We start from the raw sequence: 17022 nt of genomic DNA, 5'->3' as shown, positions 1-17022 counted from the left end.
TCTGTGAACTTGGACCTAACAAGGACAAATTAAAATTTTGAATTTCGTGTTACGACATTTTCAGGTACTATAGTTCGGCCATTCAGAGAATGCGTTCCTGACACGTCGCGATTGAACTGACGACGTAACTTTGCAATGGCGTTGCAGTTACGATAAAAATATTTTTGCTGGTTGTTTACCGTTTTAACAATTGAGGAGCATTAAAACAACATTATTATATCAATAATCAATGAATGTTATAATTTTGTGCCAAACTGAGTGTCAAATAACTTGGTAAACAATATTTTTCTAAATCTATACTGCGCTATTACAAGGTTATGTCAGCGGTTTATATTTTGTAGTGCTGTGCTAAAAATAACAGGCAAGTATCGTAATCTGTTCTTATACAGTTATAATATAAAATAATACGTTTTGATTTTCTTTTTAAGAATTGGAAAATAATGGACTATAAGACTTAATTATAACGTTTATGAAATATAAAAATAAAACTATGACCAAACCGCATTTTTATACTTAGATTAAAAATGGTAACCCCAAATGGCGTTATGGGCCGCCATTTTGTGACGCTAAAACAGTCGTCCGTTGTCGTTTCGTGCGCATAGACCACGTTTTTCAAGTGTTTTCGATCTGTTTTTATTTGATTACCCGGCTTTTGTTAGACCGAGATATCAGGATTGATTCTGTTATTGATAATAATATAATTATACATGTAGGCGAAGATGATGATGAAGACACCACCTCCTCAAGCAAATCGGAGTCTGATTAATATTCTGTTCGCACATTCAATTCAATGTACTTGTAACAAAGAATAAATAAAACAATTTTATTATATGAATATTACCTTTTTTTGGTTTCCACTTAAATAACTAAAATATAAAACAAATGATTCCGCCAATTTAAAACGAAAATAATCTTAAAATAATGCGGCGGTTCATTTTGAAGGAACGGTAACGAACTCAGTGTTATGTTGTGCCCATCACTAGTCGTGACTAACTGATAGGTGTCAGGAACGCATTCTCTGAACGGCCGAAGTATAATTGTACATAATTTTTAGGTAACAATTATTTTCGCAATTAATATTAAATTTCTTTTTTTAATAAAAAAAAAAAAAAAACAAGTTAAATATTTTTTTACTAATGTAAATGATTGACTTATCATAACCACTATTTCTTAACCTTGTCGATAATACTTATCCACTACTTCTTATCTCTGATGATGTTCAGCTACGGCGCGGCGGCTGTTCTCATGTAAGGAGATCAGCCAGCTGCGCAGGGCATATTATAGTGCACAAGCATTTGCTTGGACACAGGTGCACTCACTATTCCTTCACTCTCATAGCGCGATGGGACGACAATCCGAAAGCACCGGAGAGAGATCAAGCGCAGGACCGATTGATAGGAAACGGCTAGCCGGATAACTTACGACTTGATTGAGCGTGTCTTCGAGCTCAGCCTCCTCGGGGTTCTTGCTGGACTTCTTCAGCAGCAGGTCGCAGTATTTCGCGAGGAGCTCCGGACTCTTGGATGAGGAGTTGGCTGCCTTTGTCACTGCGTTACCTGGGAGAAGAAATTTAATATGTATGTTAAATGTGTGTAATCATGTCTTATTACCTTGTACCTATATCATAAATTTAAATAGTTTGTTTTATTTAATCTATTGACTTAGAAATAATACTTTTACTTCGGGGACGCGGGTGAAACCGCTGATGATCAGTCGGTCAGTCATATAATGAAGATCCAGATTTTGCGAGCTGTTGCACCCGCGTAAAATAAAATCCTCGTTTTGTTCAACATTTTGATACCTCAGATTTTAAAATCCCAAACATTTTGTCAAAATCCTTCTAATAAGAAAAATATATAACCGACTTCACAAAACACTGACAGAGAAAAAAAAAATATTTTTGAGATGTGTCTAGAAGTCTGCGAAATAAACACAATCAACAGACTTGTAGACACCGACTTCTATATTCTTCTTCATGTTTTTTACAGTAAATTTTTATGATTACGGTAAGTAAGGTTAAAAATACTAATATTTAGCTAATACTAACTGTTAATAAACCGTCCGCAAGCCTTGTCGAGCGCGGCCACGAAGCCGGAGTCGTTGTTGAAGGCGACCAGCACCAGAGCGTTGTACTTCTTGTGTACCTCCAGGATTGTTGATACGTATACTTTGGGGTCCTGAAGTAAAAACATACATTTTAGTAAGTTTTGAATATTTTATGTAATTATTTCCAATCAAATATGTACATCATCATCTCATCTAAAAAATAAAATACTAAATACAAAAATATAAAAGAATATTGATTAGGCGTCGAAGTGTTCCTCCTCATCACTAACCTCTGGAAACGTGTCCGGAAGACTGGCTGCATTGACCAAGCATAAGCCTAGCGCTATATTTGATAGCGCAAAGTGGCTAATGGCCGATTCTATCTGTTTACTTACTAGAGAAAGAAATTTCACATTTCTCGTATCTGACTTATCTCAAAACTCAATCTACATTTATGTATATATTACTAGCTTCCGCCCGCGGTTTCACCCGCGTCCCGTAGCCGGATGGTGACAAAAACTATTCTAAAACCTTCTCCCGGGTCTAAATCCCTCCCCTCTAATTTTCAACCAAATCGGTCAAGCCGTTTTCATGTTATGTCGTGACAACGGAAAGGGGGTTTCATTTTTATATATATAGATAGATATGCTTACTAGAGTAAGCAAATCCACGGAGAGATAAAATATTAGGAATGGCTGTAAGTCAAAATCGTGCAGATCGATCATAAGAACGCTTGACGCGGTCGGTTTGTGGATGATGATGATGACTATCTTGCCACGACGAATTCTCTCGTGTTCCTGCTATAATTTGAAGATCTTCTCTATGTTTTGCAAACTTTGTGGCTCCCAAGTTACAACCACTTTTAGAGATTTTCTACGATTTTTTTCTCCATATACGTACAGTATGTGCACACTCGCCGCACTTGTCGATGGCCTGCAGCCCCTGCGCGTGGATGTGTTGCTCAGTATACGTACAGTATGTGCACACTCGCCGCACTTGTCGATGGCCTGCAGCCCCTGCGCGTGGATGTGTTGCTCAGTATACGTACAGTATGTGCACACTCGCCGCACTTGTCGATGGCCTGCAGCCCCTGCGCGTGGATGTGTTGCTCAGTATACGTACAGTATGTGCACACTCGCCGCACTTGTCGATGGCCTGCAGCCCCTGCGCGTGGATGTGGTGCTCGAGCAGGCGGCGCAGCTCGCACAGCCCGTCCGGGATCCGCGCCACTAGGGCATACATACGCCCTAGGTCGCTGTTCTTCTCGCCGTCCAGGAGTTTCTGTGAGAAGGAAGATCCATTTTAATGCGAAATATATGACGAAAAACTAAAAAGAAATTGGTTGTCTGTAAAGTCGGTCTACGGACGGTAGTTTGACGTGACAACATTGATATACAAAAACCCAAGATGCACACTCAACGTCTCAAAAACGTCCTCACAAAATGAGCGCAACATTCAGAATTGTGCACTCATTTTCTTTGTCCTAGCCGACCACTTCGGTCGTAATTTTTTTTTGTTTTAACTACAGTGCGTTGTTATAACGACTTTAAGCAATTCGTGTAAAGTTGAACTTGCAATAACGTATGCTTGTACATTATAGAAAGAGACAGAATTAGTGTTCGAGGACCCTTTCGATAGTTACTGAGATATTCGAGACTGCATCTTGGGTTTTTGTATATCAATGACTGGTTAACACTTTCGCTGCCCAGCTCACCTATGCAATTCCTATCCACATGCCCAAAAATATTTTGCATAATTACATAACAACCCGGTATTCGAGTCCAACAGCGCAATTGTATCGGAACGGGACCCTTATGCCCGAAAACCCGGCGTCCGGGTTCACTTAAGCCCCGCCCACCGAGCGTACCTAAATACTACCAAAATAATTTACTAGAATATAATTATTGTGCATTTTTGATCAGAATAAAGAAAATAAATCCCGTCTTGTTATTTAATTTATTATGTTGTTAAAGAGACTATTTTTTTAATTTTAACGTACATTATGTTAGAACAGATTTACTTAATATGATTTATCTACATGTTTCTGTAAGCTTTTCTTTTAATCAATACAACGCCGACGTGCTTTGTTTTAACACCTGCATAGGATAACAAAGAAAATAAGTATCTAGTTTTTAGTTTAAATACTCGTAATCTCAAAAAACATGCCGACGCGCTTTGTTTGTCATTTTACGGGCCAGAGATAAAGAACCATAAATCTCGTTATTGCACAAAAGGCGATAGATGCACTTTTGTTTTAACTTTAAAAAAAGTTTTCGGCAAACGATTAATATTTTCAAAGAGATCCCCAAATGAGATACTTTCAAAAACCTTTGAAATCCGTAATTCTTCTCATATTTTGTAAATGATATGTGATTTAGCTGTAAACACTAGTATTTTTATATTACTTTGACCTAATAATAAATTTATTTCCCATTTATATTAGGCAAGGATTATCTTTGCGAATTTAACGTCTCTTGATTTGGACATACATCAATAGATGGCGCGCGTGAGCGCATTATTACTAACATCAAACAAGATCTAACCTAAGTACGCATGTACCAAATTAATACAATACTGGAGTGAAGCAATAACTGGATGGAATAATACCAATTTACGTTTTCTAATCCGTTATAAACTAAAGCGATGTTTTTTCAATTGATTTCATTTATTTACTTTTGACAACCCTTAACAAAAGTCGTGGTGGCCTAGTGGGTAAAGGACCAATCTCTCAAGTATGAGGGCGCGGGTTCGATCCCAGGTCAGGCAAGTACCAATGCAACTTTTCTAAGTCTGTATGTACTTTCTAAGTATATCTTAGACACCATTGGCTGTGTTTCGGATGGCACGTTAAACTGTAGGTCCCGGCTGTCATTGAACATCCTTGGCAGTCGTTACGGGTAGTCAGAAGCCAGTAAGTCTGACACCAGTCTAACCAAGGGGTATCGGGTTGCCCGGGTAACTGGGTTGAGGAGGTCAGATAGGCAGTCGCTTCTTGTAAAGCACTGGTACTCAGCTGAATCCGGTTAGACTGGAAGCCGACCCCAACATGATTGGGAAAAAGGCTCGGAGGATGATGACTTTTGACAACCCTTACAGCTTACTTAGCTATGGACTCGTTATTCGGGTCCTGGGCATGAGCACATGCATCTATAGCTACACATAGCGACGACTCGGTATTCGGGTTGCGGGCATAAGGAATAAACTATGGTTCGACTCGAATCCCGGGTGCTGGGCATCGAAAGTGTTAATATATGTCGATTAGTCGAGAGAGTGTCAGACTTTTACTGACGATAACCCCATCATGTTCCTTCGCAAGCCTATTATGTACCAGGGCCCCGGTCCCGCAACCCGGAAGGCCCTGGGAACAGTACACACCTGGAACTCGGCATGGAAGATCTCGAGATGTTTCTCTATGAGCACGCGGTCGCAGGTCTTGGCGAGCCGCTCCATGGTGGTCTCGTGCAGGTACACCTGCACTCGTCGCTGCTCCTCTTGTAGGCGCTGCTCGGCCTGGGGACAGACAAACATACAGGATAAATAGCAGGATTATATAAAAAAAACTAGCGACCCGCTCCGGCCTCGCAGGGGATAACAGTATTTGTATGACACTATTTGTATAATTGTATGTAATGTATGTACATATAAACCTTCCACTTTAATCACTCAATCTATAAAAATAAATCCGCATGAAAATCAGTTGCATAGTTTTGAGATTTAAGCGTATAACGGGACTGAAAGCGACTTTGATACTACGTAGTGATAATGATATAACCAACAATGTTTCCCTTTTCACTCCATATAACAACAGATAGAAGAGTATGGAAGAAGAGAACATGCTGCACTGACCACAAATAAAATTGGGGTAAAAGCCGGAGAATGAAGATCAATGTCTTAATTTTTTGACATTTCCATGTGGCACACTGGTACTCAACTGGATCCAGTGAGACTGGAATCTTGGCCCCGACATAAAATTGGGAAAAGGCTTGGCACCTGACCCCTTACCTTGATCATATACTCGGTGACGGGATTGTTCCTGAGGAAGTCAGTGCTCTCCCTGGTGTAGAACCTCTCCGTGTCCTCATGGAAGACAGCCTCGAAGGTGTCCTTGTACACCACGAGGTTCTGGCCGCAAGCCAATGTGTCATCCTCATTCAGACCATGGAGAACATAATGACTAGCGGAGAACCTCTCAGTGTCTTTGAGGAACACAACCATGACCAAGGGGTGTCAGGTTGCCGGGGTAACTGGGTTGAGGTCAGATAGGCAGTCGCTCCTTGTAAGACACTGGTACTCAGCTGCATCCAAGTTCGGGAGTAATGTAGCTGGGAGCCGACCCTGACGTAGTTGGGAAAAGGCTAGCCAGATGGCTTACCTTGATCATATACTCGGTGACAGGATTGTTCCTGAGGAAGTCAGTGCTCTCCCTGGTGTAGAACCTCTCCGTGTCCTCGAGGAAGACAGCCTCGAAGGTGTCCTTGTACACCACGAGGTTCTGGCCGCGGGCCGATGTGTCATCCTCGTTTAGGCCTAAAGCTACGTAGCAGTTGATTACCTGCAAAGTAGAGCGGGTTGTGAGTTTTTGGGTGGTACTAAAGTGGTATGGTGTTATTATATATATCGCTTATTTCTTAAAGTAGATAAAATATAGCCTTTGTCACTGGGGGATAGTATGCCATCCCAACAATGAAATATAACAGTTTTCACCATCGTTCACCGCATGGGAACTACTCCTAGCACCCACATAAATAGTCTATGCCTTATTTATCTATTACTGAAGGAATTTTTGAAATTGCTCCAGTAGCTTTTGAATCATAAAAATCCATCCAGTAATTTTGGGCGAAAGAGGAACAAAGATCCATTTAGGTATATAATCTTTCGCAATTATAATATGTATCAGTAGGAAGTATTGAGCTTGCTGTAAGAAGACGGGCTACCAAAGAGTTTCTGTGTGTATGTACGTTTGGCTGAACCAATTTTAACACGCTTTTCAATATAGTCTTTGCCAGACTTTTGATTCGTTTTTAGGCATATTACTGAATTCATTCATTTAGAAGATAATACTCACTCCAGAAACAAGCCTCGTATTAATAGTTTCTCCATTACGTTCTCTCTCGATGAGCTTGAGCACGGCGTTAGTGACTTGCTTGTTGAGTCGCTGGAATAAATTGTCGCGCCACGTCACGAGAGCCAGCTGGTAGATCTCGTAGATACCCTGGGAAAAATGATAAAGGAAGATTAGAAAGAAAGAAAATTTATTTATTCTCACAACGCACAGATAAGAACGGAAAAATTAATAATACAAACAAAATTAAAGATATAAGGCTACAGACTACAAAATATTATATTTTTGCATCTTATCTGCCCGAAAAGATCAGGGGCTCGATTCTGTTAAGTTAATGATGTGACAATTGGAAGACAATTGAATCTCAATAGCAGTTTTAACCTTAGCGGACATTCTGCTACTAATATAAGACCAATCGTATTCCAATGGCATTTCAATGGTTTGCCATTCGGTCTATAGGGAAGTCTGCTCCACAATCATATTGCAATCGTAAATCATTTGATAGTGTGATAAATTATTGAATCACAGAAGAGTATAAAAACGTTTATTTAAAAGAAATACATACGCTTCAATCGTAATTGAGTCGTGATTGAAACTTAGTTGGATATCGATCGTAAAAGATATTTTTTATTTTAATAATAATTACCTTCCGTCCCTCCTCGCACTCGCGCTTGACCCAGTGCCTGTTGAGGTAGGCGCAGACGCCGTTCAACACCCGGGAAGAGAACTGGTACTCCTCCCACTGTTTAGTGTAGAACGCTAGCACATCTTCGCCCATTAGCTCGGCGCCATTCTGAAATAAGCATTACTTTGTTAGTGTAGCTCGCGTCAAAATTTTTGTCGTTAAGGAATAACGATCGCTTTGGGAAAAAGCTCGGGAAATGATGAATCTAGGATTTTCAACTCCTTTTTAGAAAAAACTGTTTAGTTTCTTCTCTTTCTATAAATGGGCTATATAACAATATTTTTATTTTATTCGGTCCAATATTTAGTAGTAACAAACAAACAAACTCATCAGCATTATAATAGAAGTAAAGTGAGTAGACATGTCGGATTATCGTCCCATCGCGCTATGAGAGTGAAGGAATAGTGAGTGCACCTGTGTCCAAGCAAATGCTTGTGCACTATAATATGTCCTGTGCAGCTGGCTGATCTGGTTATACGAGAACAGCCGCCGTGGCCTACGATTGGCTTCGACGCCTATGAAGATAGATTGTTATCTGGGTTGAGGAGGTCAGATAGGCAATTGCTCCATGTAAAACACTGGCGCTCAGCTGCATCCAGTAAGACTGTAAGCCGAACCTCAACATTGTTGGGAAAAGGTTAAGCAACTGATCAATGTATGCCAAGTTTCAAAGTACCAGGAGAACAGAACATACCTGGAGTAAATTGATGAGATAGATCCTCAGAAATTCCTTCAGTCTCTTGTACAATTCGAGCCCGACCAATTGCGCGCCACCTTGAACGTGACCAGTCTGAAAACAAGCAAATCACGTTTTTGTAACATTACTTCTTGCTTATATGTTATTCTGATGCACATATAAGGTATGTTACCGACAAGTTTCATTAAAATCCGTTCTTTGGGTCCGCATGCAGTAACAAACAGACACAAACCCACCCCCCTTATAGAAAATGGAATTTAAATTGGGTGTTATGTAGAAGACCTTTTATAATTCCATTACGATTACATATATCCCGGAAGCATTTTCCATTACGATTACATACCCGTAATCATGTTCCATTACGATTACATACCCGTAATGATGTTCCATTACGATTACATACCCGTAATCATTTTCTATTACGATTACATCGAACACTATTCAAATATTTTAAAAAATCTGCAATCACTGCTTGCGCTCTAGTGATGTATCGATGTGCAGTAGTTGTCATAATTCCATTACGATTACATAGCGTACTCATATTCCATTACGATTACATACGCGTACTCATGTTCCATTAAGATTACATATATTCCGTTATCATGTTCCATTACGATTACATACGCGTACTCATATTCCATTACGATTACATACCCGTACGCATTTTCCATTACGATTACATCTCACAATATTCAAGTATTACAAACAAACGTACCTGTTTCTTGCCGCTATAGGCATTCCGTCCGCCATTGTTGTTGGCGGCACGACCACTGGTTGTGCTGCTCGCGCTCTGGTGATGCACCGATGTGCAGTAGTTGTATACGTGACTGTTTTAGGTCAGGAATTTATCGATTGTAGGGGAAGTAGAGTGGGGAGTAAGATCGTAAAAAACATAGTCTTCTTACCCTAACTGAGTAGTAAAAATGGGTAAAAAATGAATTTAGTATATAATTTATTATTTTCATGTGATAAAGCATCTTAAAATAGGGCACTTTCAATCATCATCATTTGGCTAGACTTTTTCCAACTACGTTGGGATCGGCTTTCAGTCTAACCAAATGCAGCTGAATACCAGCTTTTTACCCGGGCAACCTAACACCCTTTGGTAAACTTGATTGTCAGACTTGCTGGCTTCTGACTATCCGTAACTACTGCCAAAGATGTTGAAATGATAGCCGAAACCTTCAGTTTATCGTGCTTTAAGAAAAACTAGTTTCTAGAAGAACTCCATGCAATGAAGCAAAATGCATATACATTGCAAATGCAAATAATAGCAAATGTATACATTTTGTTGTAAAAAATCTGTGACGACACAGCTTGCGTTTTCAAACAAATTGCGTAGAAAATTACCATTAGGACAGTTAAATAAAAATATTGAATTTATCTAGTTGGAGAGTACCGTATTGATATGATATAACACCCGTTAGTGGCATCAGCTTCCAACAACAGATGTATTGTAACTATTGTAAGGATATGAGGTGAGATCAATTAGTCACGTTCATGCCATTGACAATTTCTTATCTATAGTCTATCAATGTCGATATGTAAGATTATGTACAACATTGGACTTTAATTAATGAGTTTGGTCGTCTGCGAAACGATATACCTTTATGATTAATCTACACAAAAGCAATATTGCTAAAAATTGTCAACCCGTTAACCCTTAGTAAGACTGGTTGTCAGACTTTCTGGCTTCTGACTTTCCTATAACCACTGCCAAAGATGTTCAAATGACAGCCGGCATCCACCAACGATCCTTCAGAAATACGGAGAGACTCATCACGAAAAGATGGTCACCCACCTACGGATCAAGCTTTGCTTACTCAAGATCAATCAACCCGTGGTCTTACTGAGCCACGAGTTCCTCAAACCACGTGATACAAAAGCATAAACAAGGCCCATATCTATATCGTTAATAACAATTGAAATGGCGATATCAACACCACTGGCCAATAGGATAAACAGCGAAGTATACATCAGCATGTTTGGTAAACAAACTCTTTTGTGCGCGGTAGAAGAGGTCCGACTCTATAACGGTAGTTTAGTAGTTATTATTTGTTCTTGGTTTATTTTTGCGTCAAAGGGGAAGTTTTTTTTTCTTACGGTAGGTCTAAGCATTTGAAGGTGTCTTATCGCCCATTTGACCAATGGGCGGTAAGTATACATATATGTATCTGGTTATGGTTTGGTTATCGTTATAGTTGAATGGTGCAACTGGGTCTAAGATTTATTAAGGACTAGAGGTCATGATAGAAATCTAACTCTATATTGCGAAGAAAGCTTACGACCAAAAATAATAAGGTCAGTAGGATTTTAGCGTTGTTCGACCTTAATCGATTCTGAAGTGGACAGAAGCATGCTTTCGCTATTGTTTGAGCAGTGTATTTTCCGAAAAATATCAAATCATAGGCATATGAAGGGGTGTTACGGTGAAGGTGGATCACGCCATCAGGGACTCATCATCTCCCGAGTCTTTACCCAACTATGTTGGGGACGGCTTCCAGTCTCACCGGATGCAGCTGAGTACCAGTGCTTTACAATAAGCGCCTAACTATCTGACCTTCTCAACCCAGTTATCCAGGCATCACCCCGGTTATCAGTCCTTGATATTCATCAATGATTATGTCGAAGACTGATAGATAGAAGATGATGATAATTGAAAAGCGAAGTGGAAATTTACAGGAGGTAATAAAATTGTCCCGTTTTCGAACAGGAATTTGAAGTTATCCTCTGATATTTTTATTTTTATTACATGAAAGCGGCATAGAAGCCGACGTAAGCCTGGTGGTACGCTGCCGGGGCTGCGGGTTGTTCGAACTGCCGGGGCTGCGGGTTGTTCGAAAGAGATACCGCGGCCCTGGCACATAAAAGGCCTATGACGGAACACGACGGTTTTTAGTCAGTAAGAGTCTGACACTCCCTCACCGCTGCTAACCCACAGCGGAAAAAAAAAAAAAAAAAGCCTGGTGGTACGGCCACCCGTAGATCTGATGAATGGCTAGTGCGTTGGCAGCATTTTAATAAGGAACTCATTTTTTCAAAGTTCCAAAAAGGATACGTATACAGGTCCATATATCTCTTCTTTTCCATATGTTGCCTCTTGTAAACTTGTTCGATGCCCTCCTGTAGGTCGCCCCATATCTGCAACAATATACATATATACCCCATAATTATAGAGTTTTTGACACAATTATACAAGATATTACAAAGAAAACATAAAGCTGGAAAGGGGTAAATTGGTCCCAAATAAAAATTACCACCTAATAAGAAAACACACGCTGACGTCTCGTAAAATAGTTTGCTTAACTTTAATTAACCATTATATCTAGAATTACGTATGATAGTCTGAAATCGTCAGTAAATATACCGTAAAGTATGGAACATACTAAAAAGTTATTGAAAAATAAAGAAACTCGCCTCGAAGAAATCTTAACTACTACAAGGAGGTCCCCAACCAAGATTTAGAAATCTTTAATCATCATAATCAATAAAAAACAGCGTTACTTGTACCTAAGTCCTAGGCTATAAGGATATATACAGGCGCAAGCGCTGTCGTAGTGAAAACCAGTTAGAGAATATCTTCAGTAGGCATATCAAATGTATTAAAAACGCAACAAAACATGACCCAGATATCAAATTAAAAATTTTCAAAAATCCTAAAACTCAAAAATTATGAACACTTTTTGATAATCAAATCGCCATACTTTGGCATTCCGCCAGGTAGGTATCTCAAAATAAATATTTCATAAAATCCTTAACACCTTGAAAATAGAGTTCAAATTCGTGTTAAAACTTGAGAGAAAGTTGATCGATCAGAATCGCGGAAATAAATTTTTATTTCGTCACACATTACTTTGAGACTGGCTGCCGACATGGATAGAAATAACAAAAGTAAATCAATATGGATGTTAACGTCAGTTAGGGTACATCTACACGGTGCATGTAGCTGGAGCAAGTTAACATGCGCAAGTGACAAGAGCACGTGGGTGGGTATTTTGCTTTGGTACATGCGCGAGCCGCTAGATTCGTACGTTTTTAAAATGCATGTGCCTAAACATACCAATAAAGTACCAATGCAACTTTTCTAAGTGCATCCTTGGCAGTCGTTACGTGTAGTCAGAAGCCAGTAAGTCTGACGCCAGTCTAACCAAGGGGTATCGGGTTGCCCGGGTAACTGGGTTGAGGAGGTCAGATAGACAATCGCTTCTTGTAAAGCACTGGTACTCAGCTGAATCCAGTAAGATTGGAAGACGATCCCAACATAATTGGGAAAAGGCTCGGGAGATGATGACATGCGCGAGATCACATCGCTAGATTCATACATTTTTATAATGCATGTAACCTGCGTATGCGCAAGCTACTTGCACCGTGTAGATGCACCCTAACTATGAAACTGGCTGCCGTCATGAAATAACAAAATTATTTCAATAATACGGATATTTACGTCAGTTAGGTAAACAATTGAAGAATGCAGACTGATTTTATTTTTCCTGTAACGTCATTCATAGGACTAGGTATTACCAAACTGGGTTTTTTTTTTTTATAATTGTTGAGATCGGTTTCTTTGTTTAGACTTTACTGAGATCATCTATCTATATCTTTACTATACTTCGGCCGTTCAGAGAATGCGTTCCTGACACCTATCAGTTAGTCACGACTAGTGATGGGCACAACATAACACTGAGTTCGTTACCGTTCCTTCAAAATGAACCGCCGCATTATTTTAAGATTATTTTCGTTTTAAATTGGCGGAATCATTTGTTTTATATTTTAGTTATTTAAGTGGAAACCAAAAAAAGGTAATATTCATATAATAAAATTGTTTTATTTATTCTTTGTTACAAGTACATTGAATTGAATGTGCGAACAGAATATTAATCAGACTCCGATTTGCTTGAGGAGGTGGTGTCTTCATCATCATCTTCGCCTACATGTATAATTATATTATTATCAATAACAGAATCAATCCTGATATCTCGGTCTAACAAAAGCCGGGTAATCAAATAAAAACAGATCGAAAACACTTGAAAAACGTGGTCTATGCGCACGAAACGACAACGGACGACTGTTTTAGCGTCACAAAATGGCGGCTCATAACGCCATTTGGGGTTACCATTTTTAATCTAAGTATAAAAATGCGGTTTGGTCATAGTTTTATTTTTATATTTCATAAAAGTTATAATTAAGTCTTATAGTCCATTATTTTCCAATTCTTAAAAAGAAAATCAAAACGTATTATTTTATATTATAACTGTATAAGAACAGATTACGATACTTGCCTGTTATTTTTAGCACAGCACTACAAAATATAAACCGCTGACATAACCTTGTAATAGCGCAGTATAGATTTAGAAAAATATTGTTTACCAAGTTATTTGACACTCAGTTTGGCACAAAATTATAACATTCATTGATTATTGATATAATAATGTTGTTTTAATGCTCCTCAATTGTTAAAACGGTAAACAACCAGCAAAAATATTTTTATCGTAACTGCAACGCCATTGCAAAGTTACGTCGTCAGTTCAATCGCGACGTGTCAGGAACGCATTCTCTGAATGGCCGAACTATAATACGAGTATTCTAAAGCTGAAGAGCCCGTTTGTTTGCTCCATCTTTCGGCTAGGAAATGGTGAAAGAGGGACGTTCTGAAGGTGCCGTTCTTTTTTAATTTTGACTTGAAGTGGTGTAAAAACTAGCTTACTTTCAATAAACGTTTTTGACTTTGACTTAGTACGCTACTCTCAAGAGCTACAGAACAAATTTTAACTATTATTTCTTTTTATAGCTTGTTTATCGAGGGTAAAGGCTACTTTTTATACGGGTCCGAAAGTAATAACTTTGGGACGGAAGTAAAGTGGTCTAGAAATATACTCTTCACTTTTAGAAGCCAAAAATTTGTCTTTCACATCGATTTTCGAATCAATAGGCCTTTCAAATACTGCTCTTTACACAACAACTTTTTACAGCCATAAAAACGCGGTTCAGTTATGCGGCTTTCAAAAGTTTGTCTCCAAACCAATAGAAAACAGAAATGATCCAAAATTGGTAGAAAGAGATGCAACTATAGATGTCGTATAACACCATCTCTTTTTTGCACAGGTATCTGAACCACTTTAAAATGTCATAATGATGTCCTTGACGAATAACTACTGTGTTATGGAAACGGTATATCATCTGCCTAGCCTTTTCCCAACTATGTTGGGTAAGTCTTCCAGACTATAATCAAATGAAGCTGAGGACCAATACATTAGTTTTTTTAACATGGAGAGACTGTATATCTGATCTCGTCAACCCAGTCACCCGGGCTACCTGATACATCTTAGTAAAGCTGGCTGTCAAATATTCTAGCTTCTACTACCTGCAACGACTGCCAAAGACGTTCAAATACCTTCCGGGTTCTCACTAATTTAACGTGCCTTCCGAAAAACGGAGGAACTCGAAGTGACACAGACAATTACACATCCATTGAGCGACCGAACGAAGCATTCCTTTTTCTTATGATCGATCTATCCGCGTAGCTGTAAATTAGCCAGGATTCCTTGTTTTTTGGGTGCTCTGGGCTGTTTCCAGGGCCTCATCGTCGGTAATTTGTCTTGGCTTCGCTTTCTATACCCACTAGCTATTAACGACATTTTAGTGAGTTGCCCAGAGCTACTAAGGAAGCAAAAACGGCCCTGGTCTTAAGTTGGTACTAAACAAACTTGTTACAAAACATTATTTCTATTACGTACAGAATGCATCACTGTATGACGCATGATTAGTTCAGCCATTTGATAGCAGTGACGTAACTTGGCACGTTTATGATGATAGACCGCGTCCGGATCTAGACTGAGAGACATATGTTTTTAATTTTCTTGCAGAGATTTCTACTGAATAGAATTTAACATTGTACGATTTCACTTGGTAAATTGCTGTTTGCTGCCTCCAAAATATCCTACCTAGTATTACCTAGGGGCCTGAGTAACTAGGTTGAGGAGGTCAGATATGCAGTAGCTCCTTGTAAAACACTAGTACTTAGCTGCATCCGGTGAGACTAGAAGCCGACCCCAACATAGTTTGCAAAAGGCTCGGAAGATGGAGATGACTTGTGGTGACCTATACGTAAAAAGTTTAAGTTTTTGAGCCCCAACTACTTTCCTAAAAAACCAGTTCAGCGGTTCTACTATCAAGCCTAGCCTCAGAATCTCGAAAAATTGGTTAAGATTTTCGTCGTAATGATATTTTTATCAAGCTGCCAGCATCAGCTGAGAAACGTAACAACAAACATTGCAACAACAGAATAGATACGCATATATTTTTATCTGACACGCGTGTAGCATCCACTACGTCATCCGCAGACAGCTAGACGATGACACGAGATATTCGAAGCGTCTGACGTCAGAACAGTGTGATGCACAGTTTACAATAATAAACACAAGTTTTCGATCAGATTACGCAGGATGTTACGACGGTATTTTCTGAAACGGTGCTCCATTCAAGTGGTTACAATTTCATGCAATTAATTGGAACTTTTTAGCTTTACGTAAACGGGAATAGTTTCCACCAAGCTTTTTGTCGTCAAGGAACATTGCGCGAGTCGCTGCGCAGAAACCAATTTTAGGGGTTGTATAGGGCTATTTACCAATCGCATACTTGTGTGAGGAGTTTAATTGCAGAACACCATTGAGTTTTTTTCTTTAGCTTACATGCCTGAGGGATTGTTCGAAAGAGCTACCGTGGCTCTTGAACAAAAAGAAGAAACGTGGGTGGGTTTAGTGAGCAAAAACCTGAATTTTATCTCCCATACTGAATTCTGAATAATTTTACTAAAATCTACCAAAATAGCTTCTAATAGATTTTTGGACTTCAAATTAACACCCAACCCCACTAGACTTTAAAACAAAAAAAAACCGTCTAACCCACAACGGTATAGAAACAAAAACGCATTAACCACAGCTGCTACATCCCGTAAGGTTTACGAACTGGTTCCGTACGGGTGGGCTTGCAATCTGTCACTGTTTACGCATTACGGTACTTGCGATAGAATGCGGTATTCTAAATCTGTACCTACTTATATTAAGGAGTTTATTTGTTAGAACGCCTAAAGAACTTCCTTATTCTTCTTAATCTAGAGATCTTTTGAACTTGTTACTTTTTGAAAAGAGTGTTAATGGAGTTTCTTGCCGGCTCTTCTCCACGAGACCAACTTTTTGGCATCGTGCAACTAGTGTGACGTTTCATAGGAGCCTGCAAAGGCCTATTAGAAATAAAACATTTGACTTTGATTTAACCTTTTAGAAAAATTGTTTTCTGCTACATAGCCCATTAATCGAGAATGATTATAATTGGAACGACCAAGAAAACGATTCATAATCATATCATTTATTTGAATTCCACAAGTTATTTGACAAGATGTTATAGTGGGCTAATGACAATTGTGGACCCTGTTAGGGCACAGCAACATTGGGCGTTTAATGCATGTTGTGCGAAATGTTTGCATGGATTGTGGGAGTCAATATAGCTAGAAATAATGTTAGTTGTGAGATGACG

At 39.1% G+C, this 17022-nt stretch overlaps 1 protein-coding gene across 5 annotated transcripts in view; it reads right to left on the bottom strand.

The window, feature by feature from the left end:
• The window catches only part of LOC124643345 (cullin-1), a 38806-nt gene that overhangs the window by 7858 nt on the left and 13926 nt on the right, over positions 1-17022 (bottom strand). For 3 of the 5 annotated variants that reach the window (XM_047182294.1, XM_047182293.1, XM_047182295.1), the window contains exons 3-12: positions 11549-11637; positions 9206-9317; positions 8488-8583; positions 7755-7901; positions 7112-7258; positions 6419-6598; positions 5422-5556; positions 3169-3327; positions 2048-2177; positions 1423-1556 (exon numbers count right to left, since the gene is read on the bottom strand). In XM_047182294.1, the coding sequence (XP_047038250.1) occupies positions 1423-1556; positions 2048-2177; positions 3169-3327; positions 5422-5556; positions 6419-6598; positions 7112-7258; positions 7755-7901; positions 8488-8583; positions 9206-9317; positions 11549-11637 (1329 nt within the window). The remainder of the gene's footprint in view (positions 1-1422; positions 1557-2047; positions 2178-3168; positions 3328-5421; positions 5557-6418; positions 6599-7111; positions 7259-7754; positions 7902-8487; positions 8584-9205; positions 9318-11548; positions 11638-17022) is intronic. The other 2 variants (XM_047182297.1, XM_047182296.1) reach the window with 1 other exon arrangement.

Source organism: Helicoverpa zea, chromosome 27 (genome assembly GCF_022581195.2).
Source record: "Helicoverpa zea isolate HzStark_Cry1AcR chromosome 27, ilHelZeax1.1, whole genome shotgun sequence".
Taxonomy (NCBI): Eukaryota; Metazoa; Arthropoda; class Insecta; order Lepidoptera; family Noctuidae; genus Helicoverpa; species Helicoverpa zea.
The sequence above is the reverse complement of the archived record's forward strand: the minus strand, read 5'-3'. Positions and strand labels throughout refer to the sequence as shown.